General features: G+C 47.7%; 1 protein-coding gene across 1 annotated transcript; it reads left to right on the top strand.

Annotated features, from left to right (window-relative positions):
* Nucleotides 1-824: 824 nt before the first annotated feature.
* Nucleotides 825-16,841, top strand: TEDC2 (tubulin epsilon and delta complex 2). The gene is made up of 10 exons (XM_077828659.1): nt 825-923; nt 2,720-2,818; nt 3,861-3,916; nt 4,405-5,053; nt 7,633-7,686; nt 9,316-9,400; nt 9,829-9,937; nt 10,182-10,283; nt 13,038-13,252; nt 16,589-16,841. The coding sequence occupies exons 1-10, from the start codon at nt 898-900 to the stop codon at nt 16,733-16,735; spliced, it is 1,542 nt and encodes a 513-aa protein (XP_077684785.1). The 5' UTR covers nt 825-897; the 3' UTR covers nt 16,736-16,841.
* The last annotated feature ends 223 nt before the right edge of the window (nt 16,842-17,064 follow it).

Raw genomic sequence — 17,064 nt, 5'->3', positions numbered from 1 at the left:
GCTAGTAACAGTCGACGTAAGCAACACACTTTACACCAAATTTTTTCCGTCACGCCCTCCTTACCTGTAATGGAACCTGTCTGTGCCACCCTCCACGGGAACAGTGGTTGGGAGCCATGGTTGGGGCCCAGAGCAGAGGCCGGGGCTGCCGCCAGGAGTGGAGTTGGGCCCGGGACTGGAGCTGCAGCTGGGAGTGGAGCTGGAGCAGAGCTAGGGACAGAAAGGGGCTGGATGGCACTGACTTCCTGCCCCCTGTCGGGGCTGACCTGGGCCCCACCGCAGCCCTCGGACATTCCTCCGCACCCCCCAGTTTGGGGACCACTGGTCTACACTGACACTGCGTCGCCCTAACTAGATCGACATTGGCTCTACGCCGCGGGGCAGGCAAGGGAGTTGATACTGGGGCTGAGAGGTATTTACAGTGGCTGCCACGACCACAAGACAGCTTACATCCACCTAACCTGTAGCGCAGTAAATTCGGAGTCACTCCCCTACGTGTGGGGTGACCAGACAGAAAATGTGAAAAATCGGTACAGGGGGTCATAGGAGCCTAGATAAGAAAAAGACCCAAAATCGGGACTCTCCCTATAAAATCGGGACATCTGCTCACCCTACCTACGGGCCCCCATGTAGACGTACCCTGGGTGGATCCCCGTGACACCACGCTGCAGGACGAGGACGGTGACCCTGACCCTGCCGCCGGGCCAAGCCACCTGCTCCCCGCGGCTCCGGCTGAGCTGGCCCCCGCCCCGGCAGCGCGCCGCTGGGGCCCGGCCTGCGCTAGGTGGCGCTGGCCCGGCGGGGCGGGGCTTGCGGCGGCGGCAGTTTTCAGGAAGCGGCGGGGAGCGCGAGGGGTGTCCCGCGCCCGACCCGGCTCCGCCCGGCCTCCCCCGCAGCATGGTGCCGGCCAGCCGTGCCCGCAGGTAGGAGCGTGGGCGGCCCCGCACAGCTGGCGCCCCGCACTCCGGGCCGCGTCTCTTCCCTAGCGTTGTGGGCAGGGCCGGGCCTCGGTGTGTAGCTTCGCTGGGTGAGGGGGGCTGGCGGGGCGGGGCGAGCTAGCTGGGGTCCCCAAGGGAGCGGTATAAGGGGGGTGGTGGGAGTGGGGCTGGCAGGCTCCTGGGGGGCCAGCTGGGGTCCCCAATGGAGAGTGGGGGATGGGCTGATGTAGATTGAATCGGGATGGAGCGTTCTTGCTGCACCAGAAAGGAGGAGGGGGGCCTTGGGGATCTGTGCACCCAAGCGGGGATGGGGGGGGGGGAGAGAAAGAGCTGCCTCTGCTTATACTATAGCTGTATTCCTCCTCCGTTAATCCCTATGGAGGTCCCCGCAGGGGAGGTGCAAACTCCTCTCCTCCTCCCCCCCCCCCCCCCGCATTTGAAGGCTTATAGCAAAAGCCTTGCTCTCGTCTCCCCCTCACTCAGTATTGCTATCCCCAAACGCTGAAATGCCATGAGCCAGGCCTCAAAATCATGCGACTGGCTTAAAAATGCAGAATTTGGGGTTCTTTGCCCTCTGGTCACATTTCCAAACTCCTCTCCACACCTCTGAAGATGAGAACCTTTTTAAAAAGGAAAGCTGTAATTCTACTCCGAGACAGTAGGGCCTCACCAGAGAAGGGGGAGGGCTGTATTATATTGCAGCTGGAGTGGAGTCCTTTGTATCCAAAGAATTAACGAATAGTGTGTGCTGATAGAGCCAGATGTTGCAGCCCTTCCTCGCTCAGTAGGACTACGGGTACGGGGTGGAGAAGGGCTGCCTGGGGAAGCCTTAGTCCAGGGGTCTCAAGCTCAATTTACCCTAGGGCCAGTACCAGTCCTCAAATCCTCCCAGCAGGCCAATAGTGTCACTCATGCCACCCAGAACCTGCCCCCCCCCAAAAGTCTGCTCCTCACCTGCCTAAGGCTCTGGGAGGGAGTTTGGGTGGGGGGGGAGGTCTGGGGTAGGGGATTGGGGTGCAGGCTCTGGGAGGGAGCTTGGGTGCAGAAGGGGCAAGAGGTTGGGGAGGGGGTGGAGGCTCTGGGAGGGAGTTTAGGGGTGGGAAGGGAGTAGGGGTGCAGCACTTACCTGGGGCTCCAAGGTGGGGTGGGGTGGGCTGGGGAGCCTCTGCGCCTACTGCCCCCAGGCACTGCCCCTGCAGCTTCCCATTGGCCGCAGGGGCAGTACATGGAGGCATAGCACCGTCACAGGGAGGGGCTGGCAGATGCTGCTCAGCATTGCTGGGACCCCGGGCCATTTTAAATTGCCTGGTGGGGGGAGCACCTGGGGGCAGCAGGTGGGGCCAAGGGAGAGACCCAGCCCCAAAACTGCTGGAGTCCCGCGGGCCATGAGTTTGAGACCCCTGCCTTAGAGGCAGTGTTCCTAGTTGTTATAGCAGTGTGTTGCAAGCCAGGACTCCTGGGTTTTATTCCTGATCCTTCCAGTGGCCCTGAGAGATTCAGAGATGTACCAAAGATCACACACTGCCTCAGAGGTTGAATTCAGGTTCATACAGTCCTTGGAGAGGAGCAAAGCACTGTTGTTAGGGGTAAAATGTTTTGTATTTGTGTTCAATCCACCCAGAAGGACTGCCAGTCCAATGTTTCCCCAAATGCCTAAGCTGGGGTGGATGCAGATAGGTTAAAATCTCGCCCTGCTGGTAAGGCAGCATGCAAAGCAGGAGGCAATGGCATTTGTCATACAATAGGATGAAAGGAAAACCTAACTGTGGTTCCATTTCCAGGCTGGTTTCCATTCTCAGTCAGGCCCTGGAAGACTGTGCTGAGCAAAAGAAGAAGTTAGAGGACAATCTAACCCTATGTCGGGCCCTTCTTGGAGACTGGTGAGTCGTCAGTGGGTGGTAAAAGATGACTGAAAAGCTGCTCAAGATACTTGCATTGCTCAATGTCTTGTAGAGGCAAGGAGGGAGCATAGCCTAGTGTCTAAAACTCAGGAGCAGGAGTTGGGAGAGCTGGATTTTATTCCCAACTCTGCCATCAAGACTCTGGGTGGTAACTAATTGTGTTTCACCTGTATACTGATTCTGATGTCATAATGCTAATAGCTTTCTGGTTGTCCAGAGAGTCCTTTAGAAGAACAGGGCAGACCTTGATGTCTAATGTAAGAATACAAGCTGAAAAACAAATTCTTAGAGAAGTTCATAAAGGGGTGGGGTTGTTTGTCCATCATAAATAAGGAAGAAAAAGAAAGTGGGCACAAACCTACTTCCTTCTTCCCTTAGTGGGTCCCCTTTGGTGTCCCAGATCATGGCAGGGTGTGCAAGTCTTGTGGTCGTGAATCCTTTGTTCTTGTGCATATTCTTTCACAAGCTGCTTTTAAAAAAAAAAATCCTCAGCATTCCAGTGCTGATTTCCCAGCATTCTGACTTCCTGTTAATGGGGTGCAGCCTTGCGCTTGTCATGCAGCCAATGATAAAACCCTTTTATTTGCTCCAGTACCAGGTAATCCCCTGCTCAAGAGCTGTGCTTTTCTGTTTCCATGGATCAGCTTTTTGTGCTTGTGAAGGGATTGGTCTGTATTGCTGGCCTGAATGAAGCTTTAGGCAAATATCTCCCGCCCCAGTCCTGACCTGAAGCACCTCCTGCTGTTTGTGTCTTTTCTCACCCCCAGCTCTGCCAATGCAATACTGTCCAGTGAACGGTGCCTCCCTCCGTTCTTACTTGGTGGGAAGGATGCAGGAGAGAAGGGGGGACTGACTAAAGGGTTGTGTGTGTGCTCTGGGCTGTCTAGTGTCCCCTGAAATTCTCCTGCTGGCCAGGCCCTGCTCGAAGGATAGGGGGCACTTGGGTGAGCTATCGTTGACCCTGGCTGTCAGAGTACAGTCACACCCTTCATGTGTTCTGTCTGTGTTTCCTCCTCCCCAGGAAGGTGCAAACTCCTGAGCGTCCAAAGCCGGAGAATGGCCCAAAGGGTGACCAAGGTGAGGCTTTTTTTCTTGCCGTCTCTGTGTTCCGTCTGTGCTCAGTCTGGCCGTTGATGATCTAAGCTGCTTCCTGGGAATTCCCTCTGATGTTCCCTGCTAACAAGGGGCCTGATTCTCTTCTGTGCCTCCGCTGATTTCCATGGATTTAATCTGGATTCACACCTTGGTAACTGAGAGCAGAATCCAGCTAAGGGTCTTGCCACCACATCTGCAAGCCTGAAAGGGATGTCTGTGAACGTCACCTGTTTGTGGAAGGGTTGGTCACTGCGGAGAGATGTCAGGTCCTGCACGGTTGCCATCCATCCTGACTCTTTCAGGAGTTTGCCAAGCAGAGACTGCAGGAGTGTAGTGAAAAGTCCCTCTGCTTCCTTGTTATAGATGATGGCTCCTCTGAGAAATGCAGAGGGGTGAGCCAGTGTAGTGAGGAATGGGGAAGGAAGGGGCTTGTTCAATATGGCTTCCTGATACACCTTCTGCTCTTGTAGAGAGTGAGCCTTCACCCAAGGAACTGGAGGAGCTGGAGCTGCTGAACAGAGCCCTTGAGAAAGCATTAAGAGTCCGGAAAAGCACCCTGCGAAATCCTTCGGAGGCCCTAGGAGAAGGAAAGAAGGCAGCAGAGAAGAAACCTGCTACCAGCGCTGTTAGAACGCAGCAGGCACCCTTGTCTAAAGAGAGTGTCCCTAACACCATCAAGGAGACGTCTGTGTGCAAAAAGGGTGTCTCATCCAAAAAGCTCTCTGCTTATATGCTGAAAGCTCCCTACAGGACTGATCCTGTGAAAGCACCAACCAGCCAGAGCTCCAGGGCTCCAAAGGTGGCTGGGAAGGGCTCCACTAAAGGGGCTGCTCTCCAACAAGCGAGGAAGACTGTGCCAGCTGCCAGTGTGAGTCAGCAAGGGTTCTCTGCTGCTGCAGAACCATCTGGCTCACCCAGATCTCCCCTGCAGCAGAGCTCTTCTTCTTTTGGAGGCTCTGCTAGTGCCGAAAACTCGGTAGCTGTCATCCTACAGGGAGTCGAACCAGAGAATGACTGTCCTGGTTCCTTGGCAGAGTCTCCAGTGACACAGAGCCATACAGTAGGAGATATCCCTGTGGGGAGTACCATGGCCCGCACATTCACCCTCCAGGAAAAGGGGTACGTTCTCATCAGCAGGCACCAGGAATCTTAGTTTGTTCAGTATTCAAACTCCATTTCTCTTTTTAGCTCATCCCCACAGGAGCTGATCTTTCCCAGCATTCACCGGAGCCTAGTTCTGTGTCATTGCTGCCCCCAGTGTTGCCTTTAGAATTACCAAGGAGACCCCTATTTTAGATGCTTATAACTAGGCTTGGCAGAATTTAGTTTTTGTTGTTTTTATAATTTTGATGAATAATACCAATGTTTATTTTGAAGATTTTTTATTTTTCTTGACTTAATTTTGTGCAACTGAAAATTTATGGGTTTCAAACTTTTTTTAAAATTTATCAATTTAAATTTTCACAATTGTGGGAAATTATTGGGGGGGGGTCAAACTAATTGTTTTATGAAGGCAGATACTGAGATTCAAAAGGTTAAAGCTTTATAATAGTTAAAACACAAATTGTCAAATCACATGTCAAAATATACAAAGGAAGTAGCCATCAATCTAACTCTAATAAGTTCTCAAGTAGGATTTTTCTTACTTTGCCTAGCTGTAAATTTCTGTTATGGATGGAAGTGTTTTTTCACTGATTTGAATGTCTATGGTGAAATCGACCTGTATTGACATTTACCGATTAAAAAGTGAAGCCTTCCAAGCCTAGGTATAACTTTAACCAAATTTAATAAAAATAACCCCTTGGATTGATGTTTCTTAGACCAGCTGTGACTGTTTTGCAAAGTTTGCTTAGTAAAATTCCCTTGGACCTTTGTTTTATTTTAGATCCTATTTTTTTTTTTTTGGCAGTTAAGTGTTTTGAATGCCATATTTTATACTCCCCAAAAATGGCTTCACACTTAGCAAAGCTGACATAGACTTAATCCCAATAAGGATGGTGCCTTTGATGTATTGCAAAAACATGATTAATGAAGAGCATCCTGACCTGTACAGAGGTGTTTCTCTTAGGAATACGCTACAGTGACCACTACAGCCTGGGAAGATTCTGCCTGGATTTAACATATTTTTGCCCATTGATTTCTCTGAAGTTATGCATGGGATATGTGAAAAATGAATTTAGCTGGTGCTTAAATTTTTCAAAAGTGCCTACGTCCCATTAGAAGTCAATGGGACTTAGGCTTCTAAGTCACTTAGGTGCTTTGGAAAATTTTGGCCAATAAGAACACTGTCAGATAATAGCAGGCTGGCTTTGAAATCAAATCAATCAGTGTCTTATTTTAATACAGTGATACTCAGACTGAGGCTCATGAGCTGGAAGTAGCTCTTTAATGTGTCTCCCTGTGGCTCTTTGCAGCATGTGATTTTAAAACACTGTGTGATAGGTTAATAACTTGGATTGGTTAATAATTAAATCATGATTCTTTTACTATGTTAACCAATTGTAGTTGATAAAATAATACTTGATCATTCATTTTGCTGTGAGAATAATATATATAAAAAATAGTAAATGAACCAATGGAGTCACACAGCTGTGGCTCATTTGGGTAATGTTGATCAGTAATTTGGCCCCTGATACACTGAGGTCTGAGTATCACTGTTTTAATATATAACTTTTTTTTTAAAGGGAATTACAAAAACTGTTATTGGAGCAATGCAGTTCAGATGTGACTTGCACCCAAGCCAGGAAATGCAGCTATGAGTTCTGCTGCTGCTACAGTTTAGCTGCCTCATGTGTCTGCATGAAGGCAAAAGATAACACCGTTCACATAGCAATGCAGTGTGCACAAGGAGACCTAGTGTTGCTGGGGGAACCAGAATTTGAATATGCCAATTTATTTGTTTAAAATCCTCGTTAATGCAACACTGCAGTGCTTACTGGGTGCGCAGGTGCTTAGTTAGTTCTAAACTAACTGGCAGCCCAGGTTTTTGCAAAAGTAATTTGAGGGATTCCACTCCACAGTTCAGCGCCCCCAGTCTCTGCCATGAGGAAGGGAAAGATAAAATGCCCCCCATTTCTCTTCCACTTCTTCACATGTCCCTGATGCTGCCTTGGAGCAATGCTGCTGGGGCTGCTGAGCCTCGCTAGGCACAGCCATGATGATTGTCATTAGTGAGAGATTTCACTGTGTCCATCCCTCATCAGCCTGCAGTGTCAGCTCCCTTTAGCTTGGGCAGCCTTAATCCTGCAGCTGCTGGTCTGCTGCCAAGATCCTGTTTCCAAGTCTGTGTTCCAGCTTGTGGGATGAGATCGCGATGGGGTTTGGACACATGCACAGAGCATTTCAGCTCCAGGTAGCCAGCCCCCCTCTCTCTCAGAGTGATGGTGATGGGTAGTCGTGGCTCTTCTCAGGCTGCTCAGTGGTCACTCTGAGCCGTGCAGTTCCCATTCCTTCAGGGCTCGCTGGAGATGGTTGATTGGGCAGCTTGGGGGATGCTTCTTCTGGCTGGTGCGGTAGTTGTTCGATGGATGGAGAGTTCAGTCTCCAGAGCAGTCAGGCTGGTGCCTGTCACCAGCACTAAATTCATTGCAAATTTAGACATCACTATCCTCAAATAAAAGATTAGGAACAGGGTGCAGTGTCCTGATCCTGCTCTGCTGCGCTTTGGCAGTCATTACTGAAGACTCTCTTCTTTGCAGATCTTCGTTGAAGCTACCGCTTCCCTATAGGAAAGCCTATTCCAGGAACTCCAGGTAAAGCTATCACCACCAGCTCTACTTGGGATTCTTTCCTGGTGGCGGGGGAGGTGTAAAGGGAGTGGCCTGGGCTTTGCAGCCTGATGGAGAGGAAGCCTAAAAGATGCTGTAGCATTTGAGGGGCATTGGCAGAGCTGTGTGGAAAGCCTGAGACTGGAATAGCAGGGATTGCTGCAGCTCAGACTTGAGGGACCTTGACAGAGCTGTGCATGGGAGCTTGCATGGAGCCTGCCAGTGACATTCTAGCCAGTGACGGTACGCTGTCGCTTCCAAGGGCACGAAAGCTTGCAAAATTCACCCCAACATTTTAAAAATATGAAGAATTCCAAGGAAAGTCATGGTCTTTAGCCTGTATATAACTTTACAGTGGTGCAACTGTATTTGCAAATACTCACCATGAAGTTAGAGACCATCCCCTGCCGGTCCCAGTGCTTTTGCTGGTCTGATTTTCAACATCCCAAACAATGGGGCTCTGACCCACTTCCTTTGGGAGATCATTCCACAGCTTAATAGAACCCACTGGGGTAACACCTGTCCTGATGCTCAGCATAAGTAGAACTCGAAGAGTTACTGTGTCCAGTCCCCTGTTGTTGCAGGCCACCTGTCATGTGAATCTGTGAATTTATCAACTTAAACTAGTTAGGTTGTTCCAGAACCTCCCTCTTCTGAGGGCTAGAAACCTTGTAATTTCCAATCTGAATTCAGAGCCAGATACACGTTTGTTCCTAACATTGCGCCTAGCGAGTGTGTAGTGTCCCAAACAATTTCTCCCCTTCTTGGGAATTGGCACCTTTCAAATGCTTGCAGATTATCATCAAGCCACCTGCTAGTCATCTCTTAGCCAAGTACATAGATTTCTCTGATTTTTCTGTGCAATTTTAGTCTCTTTACTGCTTCTTTGAACTTACATGGCAAAGTGAAAATAACCTACCAGTTTAGCTCTGCGTTCCCGAAGTTCCCTTGCAGGGGAAATGCATCTAACAGGGTCTTAGCTATTTTTTCCTATTCCATTAACCTGGCTGTTTCTCATTATAACTTTCTTCTGAAAGCTGCAGTTTTAAAATGTTTCGTCTTGACAGAGTTAAAACTGAATCTAGTAATGGGGCACACTAGCCCATGGGTCAGCCAGCCACATACTGGGTAGTTATTTTAAATGTACTGCTGCTATCCCTCATTTTCTGCAGTAGGTTTCTGGAGCGTGGCTGAAATACTTAGTCTCATGTGGCCATATTCTTGTAGGTGGTTGGGTCAGTGCAGAATTATGGAGACCTTGTGCAAGTGGAACATATCCCACTATCCGCTCTCCTCCCCCATTCTTTGTACAAGGCTCTGTGTTCCCAAGAGACCCCTCGAACACAAGATTCCCACCTGTCTGCCCACCTTGCTGATATCCATTTTAATGTTCCTGGAGCACCCTCGTGGAGGCGGCACCATCACACCTCTTCCCACACACGCTGTCCTGCCATAACACGCTGAATTAGAGAAACCCTGGAAATCTTTCATCTAAGGAGAAGCTGGTGGAAATCACACAGGTGCTCTGGGGAATATTGTGCCATGTACAGGAATATCTGTTGCCTCTGCGTGTATTAACACCCCCCCCACCCCCGGCTTGTCTTGAATTTTCAGACTGTGGGAGAAGTGTCACCTGTGCCAAAGCAGCTCAGCCACAGCTGCTGCAAGGAGTCGCTTTCTAGAGAGAATGCGGGCGACCGTATCCTTTTTTACCTCTCCTGCCCCTTTAAATGATGGCATGCAGCCACATGGTGCAGCTTGATGGGCATCCTCTTCAAATCATCGGAGCGGTACCCTGTCTCCCAGGAGCTGTGCCTGTAACCAAAAGATTCCTGTCCAGAGCTCGTGGAAAGGGTTCCATTCCCACTGCAGATCTTCACTATTCGCGGAAACTTGGGTATTTTAATGGAGATGAACCGAGCCATTAGTAAACAACACATTTAGACATCCTTTCTCCCCCCACACCACCTCCATCCTCTGCAGCATCATCTTGTGTGCTGCTTGCCCTTTACATCTGTCCTGGAATCCCAAAGAACTCAGCCCTGGGTGTGAGGGTGGTGACCGAAGGAAGGGGTTTGCCATGCTAGCACTTGGGTCTAAAGGAAATGCTCCTTAAGCTGCTGTAAGTTTTGTTCCTCTGCACCAGCCTTTAGTCCTGCAGAGATAGAAGAGGGGGTGATGGTCCTGCGTGATGCATGTTCTCTTCTGAGCCAGTACATGGAAGCTGAGACCACAGGTAAGAAATGCACTAATGGCAGCTCAAATTATTTCCCCACCTGCCTGTGTCTTACCAGGTGTACTCAGCTGTCTGTGGCTTAAGGAGACCAGAGCAATGGAAGGGGCAGGTGATAGTCCCATTCCCTGCTTTGGAGTAGTCAGATATGGTACCTATCACTTGCTGGTGTGGGGTTGGGAAGTAACAGAATTACTGAATCGTGATGTTTCTGTGTAACCTCATAGCTGCTAGCTTTCCCCTCCAGGCTACCCAACTTGGGAGAGAGAGTATGAATGTCTCCTGACCCTGGAAGGCCTGCAAGACACAGCATCCCAGTGTCTGCACAAGCTACAGCTGCTGCGTGCAGGTGAGGCCAATATCTGCTATACTGGTCAAGTGTCTAAGCAGCCTGTCTTGTTTGAGCAATAGTTTGGTGCTTATGATTAGCTTGAGACCCATGTTATTAGATAAAATGTCAAAGATGCAGCTGAGGGAGGGGGAACTCATGGACTGAGTGTGTTAATATTACTGGTGGATTAAAGAGACTGGACTAGTATTATGGATATGATTTTGTCACAGTAAAATTATGCATAATTCACAGCACAGTCACAGTAAAAAGAAAATTAATTTCACGCTATGGTCACAGCAACAAAATAATTGTGTAATAAGGGAATGTGAACATAAATATGCATTTATCAACACGAACAGTGTAATGTTTCTGCTAAACAGAATTTAATGCAATATAGTTTTATTTTCTTTGCAAAAGTAAGCTATTTTGGAATTTTTTATTTTTGTACAATACTTTTTTCAAACAACCATAACAGGAAAGTGTTTGATTTTCTAATAAAATAACTTTGTGATCCTTTTTAGTTAACTTCAATTTACACGCGGCTGTGATTTTGTTCCAAGTTATATACTGAGTGTGTCACTTTTGATGCGACATCTCTCATCCCTGAGCACATTATTAAAGATGAGAATGATCTTTCTGTGTCCACACTGTTGACTGGTGCTGCTAAGCATCACAGGGTAACCACTGCAAGAACTGGAAATCAGGGTTTCATGCTTCTCCAGACCTGTAAAATATCATCGGTGCTCAGTTCTTGAAATGCTTCTCAGTAAGCCCAATATACTCTCTTTGCTGGAATATTGTCTACACACAGTGGGATATTTTCAAATGTCATGGCCTTAAAAATGTTTCGGTGTTTTGCTTGATGTGGCTGAAATACATTGCATGCCCTGAAAGAAGCGTTAGCGGATGGGCAAAAGTGGGAGATTGAGTAAGTTTCCGTATACAACTTAATTTTGGTTTCAGAGTAGCAGCCGTGTTAGTTTGTATTCGCAAAAAGAAAAGGAGTACTTGTGGCACCTTAGAGACTAACAAATAAATTTGTTAGTCTCTAACTTAATTTTGAGCTTTCTAAAAGTGCAGTTTTTGTTGCTGGGTGTTGACAAGTTTCAGTGCAGCTCTTGGCCTCCAGCGCAAGATCGCACATGTCATTTCTCACTTGATGAGCACAAACTGTGGGCCCTTCGTAAATCATGAGAGTATTCATGATTTGGGATACAGTTTTCTTAAGAGCTTCCAATTCTTCAATAACTGCTTCAGATTGGCAGAGATCAACAATCTCTTCAACCTGAACTGCTCTGACCAGTCTCCTTTGTGTAAAAACAAAGCAAAACAAAAACCACACCCCACAAAATGTAATCCTCAGCATGTGCAAGGTTATAAAGACCTGCTTTTAACCAGCTGTTCCATCTGGTTATTACTGGGGCTGGTGGGATGCAAAGACTTTTCCCTTATTCCATTAAAAACACATGAAAGCGCGCTTTCCTTGCGGGATAAGCAGGTTTATTTCATTTACTTTTTAAAATATTTTCCTTCACAGTTTGCCAAAAGCTTAAGCAAATGTGCCATGCATGTCAGATGTACAGCATTTAAAAACAAAGGTTTCAAGTCTTGACCCCAAGCTTTCCCCACGTGTGTGGCATTATCTGTCACAACTGCAGTGCTGCAATCAAACGATATTGGGAATTTTTCAAGTTTCCCTTATTGCCTAGCTTGCCATTTTAAAATTAACTGCTTCCAGAACCTCACAATTCAGCAAAGACCCTTCCAGCTTGTTGTGTTCACCTTCAGCTGAAGTATCCACATTGTCACTGCTGGTTGGGAAGGGGAGGGCAAGAATATTAAGCCGATATCTGTCTTCAGCATCAGTAGTTTCATCTGGTACAATGCTGATTCCTTCAAAAGCTTGCAACTTTTCTTTTAATTCTTGAATGTCATAGTAAAAAAACCTTGGGTAAGTAAAACTTTTAAAAACTGGTCTCACTAGAGCAGGTTGCATATTAAAAATCTTCTCAGTGTTGGATTGTCAAGGGTAAGGAAAAGGCTTCTGTTAATTTTAACAGCTCTGTAACTGTTTTCTGAAGTTTTGTGTTCTGTTTTCCTCCACTTCTAAGGCCCCTCATTTGTGCTTATGTGTTGCACTTTCCAGATGCTTGTCACAACTAGTTTTTTCTGGTAAAATCAAGCTGACATGTAAAATTTTTCTCCACTTTCATGAAATGTTTTGGGGTTTATCACTGCTCAGTTTTGCCATTTTACTTGTATTTTGTTGCTGTTGTCCTGTTTACTGTTCAGGGGTTCATCTGTTCCAACCACTTTGACTCCTTCCCTGCTGCTGACGCTGCCAATAATTTTAAAGCCATGATCGCTTCCTGTTTACGCAAGTGTTCGCTGTCTTCATGGTCAAGTTGAAATACATAGAAAAATTCACAGGTTCTATTACAGTGATGACCGCCTGTGACATCATTGTATCCTTATCATTAGTGGAGACAAGGATTTAAATCTCTGGTCGCAATTGAAGCCATTGCAACAATTTGTCACAATCATTATCAGTCTCTGTTTAGAAAGGGCCTGGTGCTGGACTAGTAAGGGAGGTTGCAAGTCAGGAGGGAGATGCACTGGCCACCGTGTGTAGCAGAAGCTTGGCCTGTGCCTGGTTGTATATATAACTACCAGTCCAGCATTTTTTATTTTTATGAACACTGAATTCATCCAAAATTCTGGAAGAACAAATGGAAATTGCTGATTTTTATTTGTACCCTCCCGCCCCAACAGCTGCGGAGTCCCAGATGGCGGTATACCCAGCAGACTGTGCCCACAGAACGGGGACCTCCCCTGCAGATTGTGCTCCACTCAGAGGACGAAGATGTGGGGACACAGGTGTCCTGGCAACACCTCTCCTTTTTTACTCCAGCTGCCAGGAGCTGAGGGACATGGCCACCTTGAAACTGCAGGTGGTGATGTTGCGCCAGCAAATCGACATACAGAAGGTAACTCAACAGCAGAAATACATGATGGGGGGCAGGAAACAGCAGCAGCACAATTAGCTCTAGTAGAAGCTTGTTCCCAGGCCCGGGGGTTTGCTCAGCATATGCATGTCCTGTCACCCTCGGATTCATTTCAAAGATGCATTTGTTGTTAAGCCAAAAGGGGCCATTGTGATCATCCATTTAGCTCCTGTATAACCCAGGCCATAACTTCTGATTGAACTGGAACGTTAGAGAGAGGAGGTGGATGAGGCAATTATTGGACCAACTTCTGTTGTTGAGAGAGACAAGCTTTCAGTTTACACAGAGCTCTCCGTTATGGTTGGTGGGAGGAGGTATTGTTTCATATTCTCTGTGTATATATAAAGTCTGCTGCAGTTTCTACGGTATGCATCTGATGAAGTGAGCTGTAGCTCACGAAAGCTCATGCTCAAATAAATTGGTTAGTCTCTAAGGTGCCACAAGTACTCCTTTTCTTTTTTCAGATAAATTTGTTAGTCTCTAAGGTGTCACAAGTACTCCTCATTCTTTCTGCTGATACAGACTAACTTGGCTACCACTCTGAAACCTGTTCCACCTTCTGTTAGCTGTGACACTCAAATACTGTACCTTTCCCAGGCCTGAAGAAGAGCTCTGTGTGAGCTCAAAAACTTCTCTCTTTCACAGGCAGAAGCTGGTCCAGTAAAAGATACTACCTCTCCCACTTGTCTCTCTAATATCCTGGGACCAACACTGCAGGAACTAGACCATGTTTATTAGACTTTGTTCTTTTTTCAGTTTGTTGAGGGAGGGGTTTGGTTTTTGTTTTTTTTTGTTTTTTTCTTAATACTTCTATTGTCGGGAGAACATCATCCTAGTCTATTCTTTGTCACATTAATAGCTAGAGACCCGAATGGCAGCTGTTGCCTCAGTTGTGCACCTGTGTTGTGATCTTCCCCTATACTACCTATCAGCAGTCTAGCCCCTCCCGTGGGGCCAGAGAGGAGCACTATACTCACATTCCTTTGGTCTCAGGCTGCCCTGCTATTGACCTTGACATTGCTGGACCACAAATAAGAATGAGAAGAGAGATCAATCTCCACACCAGCTCAGAGCTGGGTGCCTTCAGCACAAAGGATTGCCCATTGCCCTGAATTATTTGCAGTGATTTAGCCGTACGGACTCCACTCCCCGGGTCTGAACTCACTTAGAACCTCCAGACTGGGCTAAGAGCCCTGCACCCAGAGGTGAAGTGTGGGGGTTTAGCCATTAAGTCATCCCCTGGTCATCCTACAGCTGCACTTTGACATGCCAGTCACCTGAGCTGAGTGAGGGACATGTTGGAAAAGAAACTCTAGCAGAGCAGGAAACCCTCATGAGCAAAGGGAGAGTTAGGCTATGTCTACACTTGCAGAGTTTTTGTGCTGTCAGTTTCAACAGGGATAGTGAACTGGTGAAGGAAGAGCACTGGTTTGTGTACTCACTTACTTCCAGAGGCATCAGAGAGTGTTTACATTTGCAGCACTTCCATCCCTGATGAGAGCAGCGCACTGGGGGCAGCTATCCCACGGTGCAGCTCTCTCCATTTTGATGATAGGTCTTGTGGGAAAGGGTCAAGGGGGGTTGATCGCGGGTCCCTGCACAGCCTTCTCTCCCCAAACACTGATTAGATCCAGTAGCTCAGCATTGCTCCAAGCAGGGGATCATTTGCTCCGTGGAGCAGGCATTGTCACCTGGCCAGGTAAGTGAGCACTTGCCAAGAAAACGGGAAGGGGAATTTCAAAGTCCTTGGGGCTTTACAGGGGGAGGGGTGGATGGCTGTTTACCTGGCGTCAGAGCAGCAGAGCTGCTGGCCAGAGTGGTCACCAAGGCACTGTGGGATAGCCTGCGGAAGCTAAAAGCTCTGTAAACAGGAATAGCGTGTCTTCACTTGCACATCACCGCAAAAGCATCACCGGTAAGAGCTGTATGCCTCTCATGGAGGTGGTTTTCTTTTTGCAGTGAAACTTCTGAGTTTCACTGCAAAAAGTCATCGGCAAGTGTAGACGCTCCCAGGGTTTTTGTGCAAAAAAGGGACTTTTTCTGCTTTAAATGGCAAGTGTAGACATGTCCTTATTGTTATCTAACTGCATGCCCTGGCTGTTGGCAAATCCCTCTGCACCTGCTGTCATACAATAGACCTTCCTGTGATTAAGTCCTGTCTTTAACGTCAGGCCTCTGTTTATGGCCTGTCCCTGTGCCCTATCTAGAATGGTGGTTGAAACCTCCTGCCTAGATATCAGGGTGACCACTGGGGCTGGAACACTTGTTACAGTGGGGATGCGGAAAGCCAGCTAATGAACCTGTAAACTGTGTGTATTCAAAAGCAATGTGAAAAAGCACGGTTCATACCACATGAGTGCAGCACAGCTCTGGGATTCTCAAGAATTGCACAATAATGCTAGCTTCGTTCTGACAGCACCAGCAAACTTTTCACCATGAAACCTGGGGGTGCTGCAGTACCTGCCACACCCCTCGTTCCCATGCCTATGCGGGTGACTGCCCTCTAAATAGATAGATGCTTTATGTAGGGTGAGTTCTGGAGTCCCGAGATTGGTGAAATACTTTGCAGAGGGTGAGTCAAATGAGTGCAACACAAACTGGCTCTTTCCAACCTGCCAGTGCCCACATGTCTGTGGCCCAGGCCTAACCATTTGCTGCTGGGGCCTAGGTGGTGGAAATGCCAGGAACTATAGAAACTAAAGAATCCTGTGGGGTCACATTGCCCTTCTGCCCAGTGAGGCAGGACTGTTTCCATATCTTCTTGGATATGTGAACTAGTCTAGTTTTTAAATTAATCCAGTGGTAAGGGTGGAAAGGGGCTTCTGTCACCCCCTTTGGGAGAAGTGTGAACGCAGCTGTTGTTTTAGCACTCCTACAATTACTTCAGACTTGCCATTTGCATAGCTTTGTACATGAGTGTATTCTGAAGCTCTTTCCAAAGGCTCAGACATTCCCATTGTAATGGGTGGAGGCTGAGACACAGAGGGTCAGTGACTTGTGGAGGGTCAGACAGCTCTGGAGGCCATTGTGTGGGAGTGGTATAGCCATATGTGGTGAAAGATAAGTAGCGTTATCTGTACTATGCTGCCCTACAAGGTGTGTTAGGGTAACTGTGGGTTACTCTGTGGTGCATCTCCAATGAGCAGAGAATGGACACTTTGATAGTTACATCTGACGAAAACAATCCATCCTTCGGCAATTTGGATATGATTACCCCTAATGCCCTGCCTAGCTTTTGCTGCTTCATACAACCACTGGGAGGTCCTAGAAACGTGCTCTGCCTTTCAACCTGCTGCTGCGTTGTTTGCTTCCGCCCAGGTCTTGATAGCCGAGCTTCTCCCCATTCTGGAATCCAGGCTCCCTTGTGATGATTCTCCATCTCCTCTGTACCGCGCAGTTTACACCCAACTCTGTGAAGGAAGTGAGCGGTTCCCTGTGCTGATGAATGATGAGCTGCCAGACTGACCCTGCATCCAGCCTGCTGTCCTGCCAGCTGTCCCCAAGCCCAGAAATAAACTTTTCTTAGTAATTTTTTTCCCTCTGCCCACCTGACAAACAAAATTAAATTTCACGCTGGTTGCTAACTCCATTTCTCTCTTAAATCATCTTCTCTACCTGAGAGCTAAGAGGTACTGAAGACAAGGGCTTTGAAGTACCACTACCTGGGGCTTACCATCCAACAGGTTACCACGAATAGTACAGTCCTTTACCTGGATCACCTCCAACTGTGACCCTGTCTGCTCCAACTAGCTAAGAAGGGCTGAGCCACATGGGTGCTTAGATGGGAGATGTCC

The sequence above is a fragment of the Eretmochelys imbricata genome, chromosome 10 (genome assembly GCF_965152235.1).
Source record: "Eretmochelys imbricata isolate rEreImb1 chromosome 10, rEreImb1.hap1, whole genome shotgun sequence".
Classification (NCBI taxonomy): domain Eukaryota; kingdom Metazoa; phylum Chordata; order Testudines; family Cheloniidae; genus Eretmochelys; species Eretmochelys imbricata.
The sequence above is the reverse complement of the archived record's forward strand: the minus strand, read 5'-3'. Positions and strand labels throughout refer to the sequence as shown.

Excerpts from the sequence above, each read along its gene's own strand:
- TEDC2 (XM_077828659.1), top strand. The coding sequence starts at position 898 with ATGGTGCCGGCCAGCCGTGCCCGCAG. Across the intron at positions 7,687-9,315 it reads GCCTATTCCAGGAACTCCAG|ACTGTGGGAGAAGTGTCACC; the intron begins GTAAAGCTATCA and ends TTGAATTTTCAG. Across the intron at positions 13,253-16,588 it reads AGCAAATCGACATACAGAAG|GTCTTGATAGCCGAGCTTCT; the intron begins GTAACTCAACAG and ends GCTTCCGCCCAG.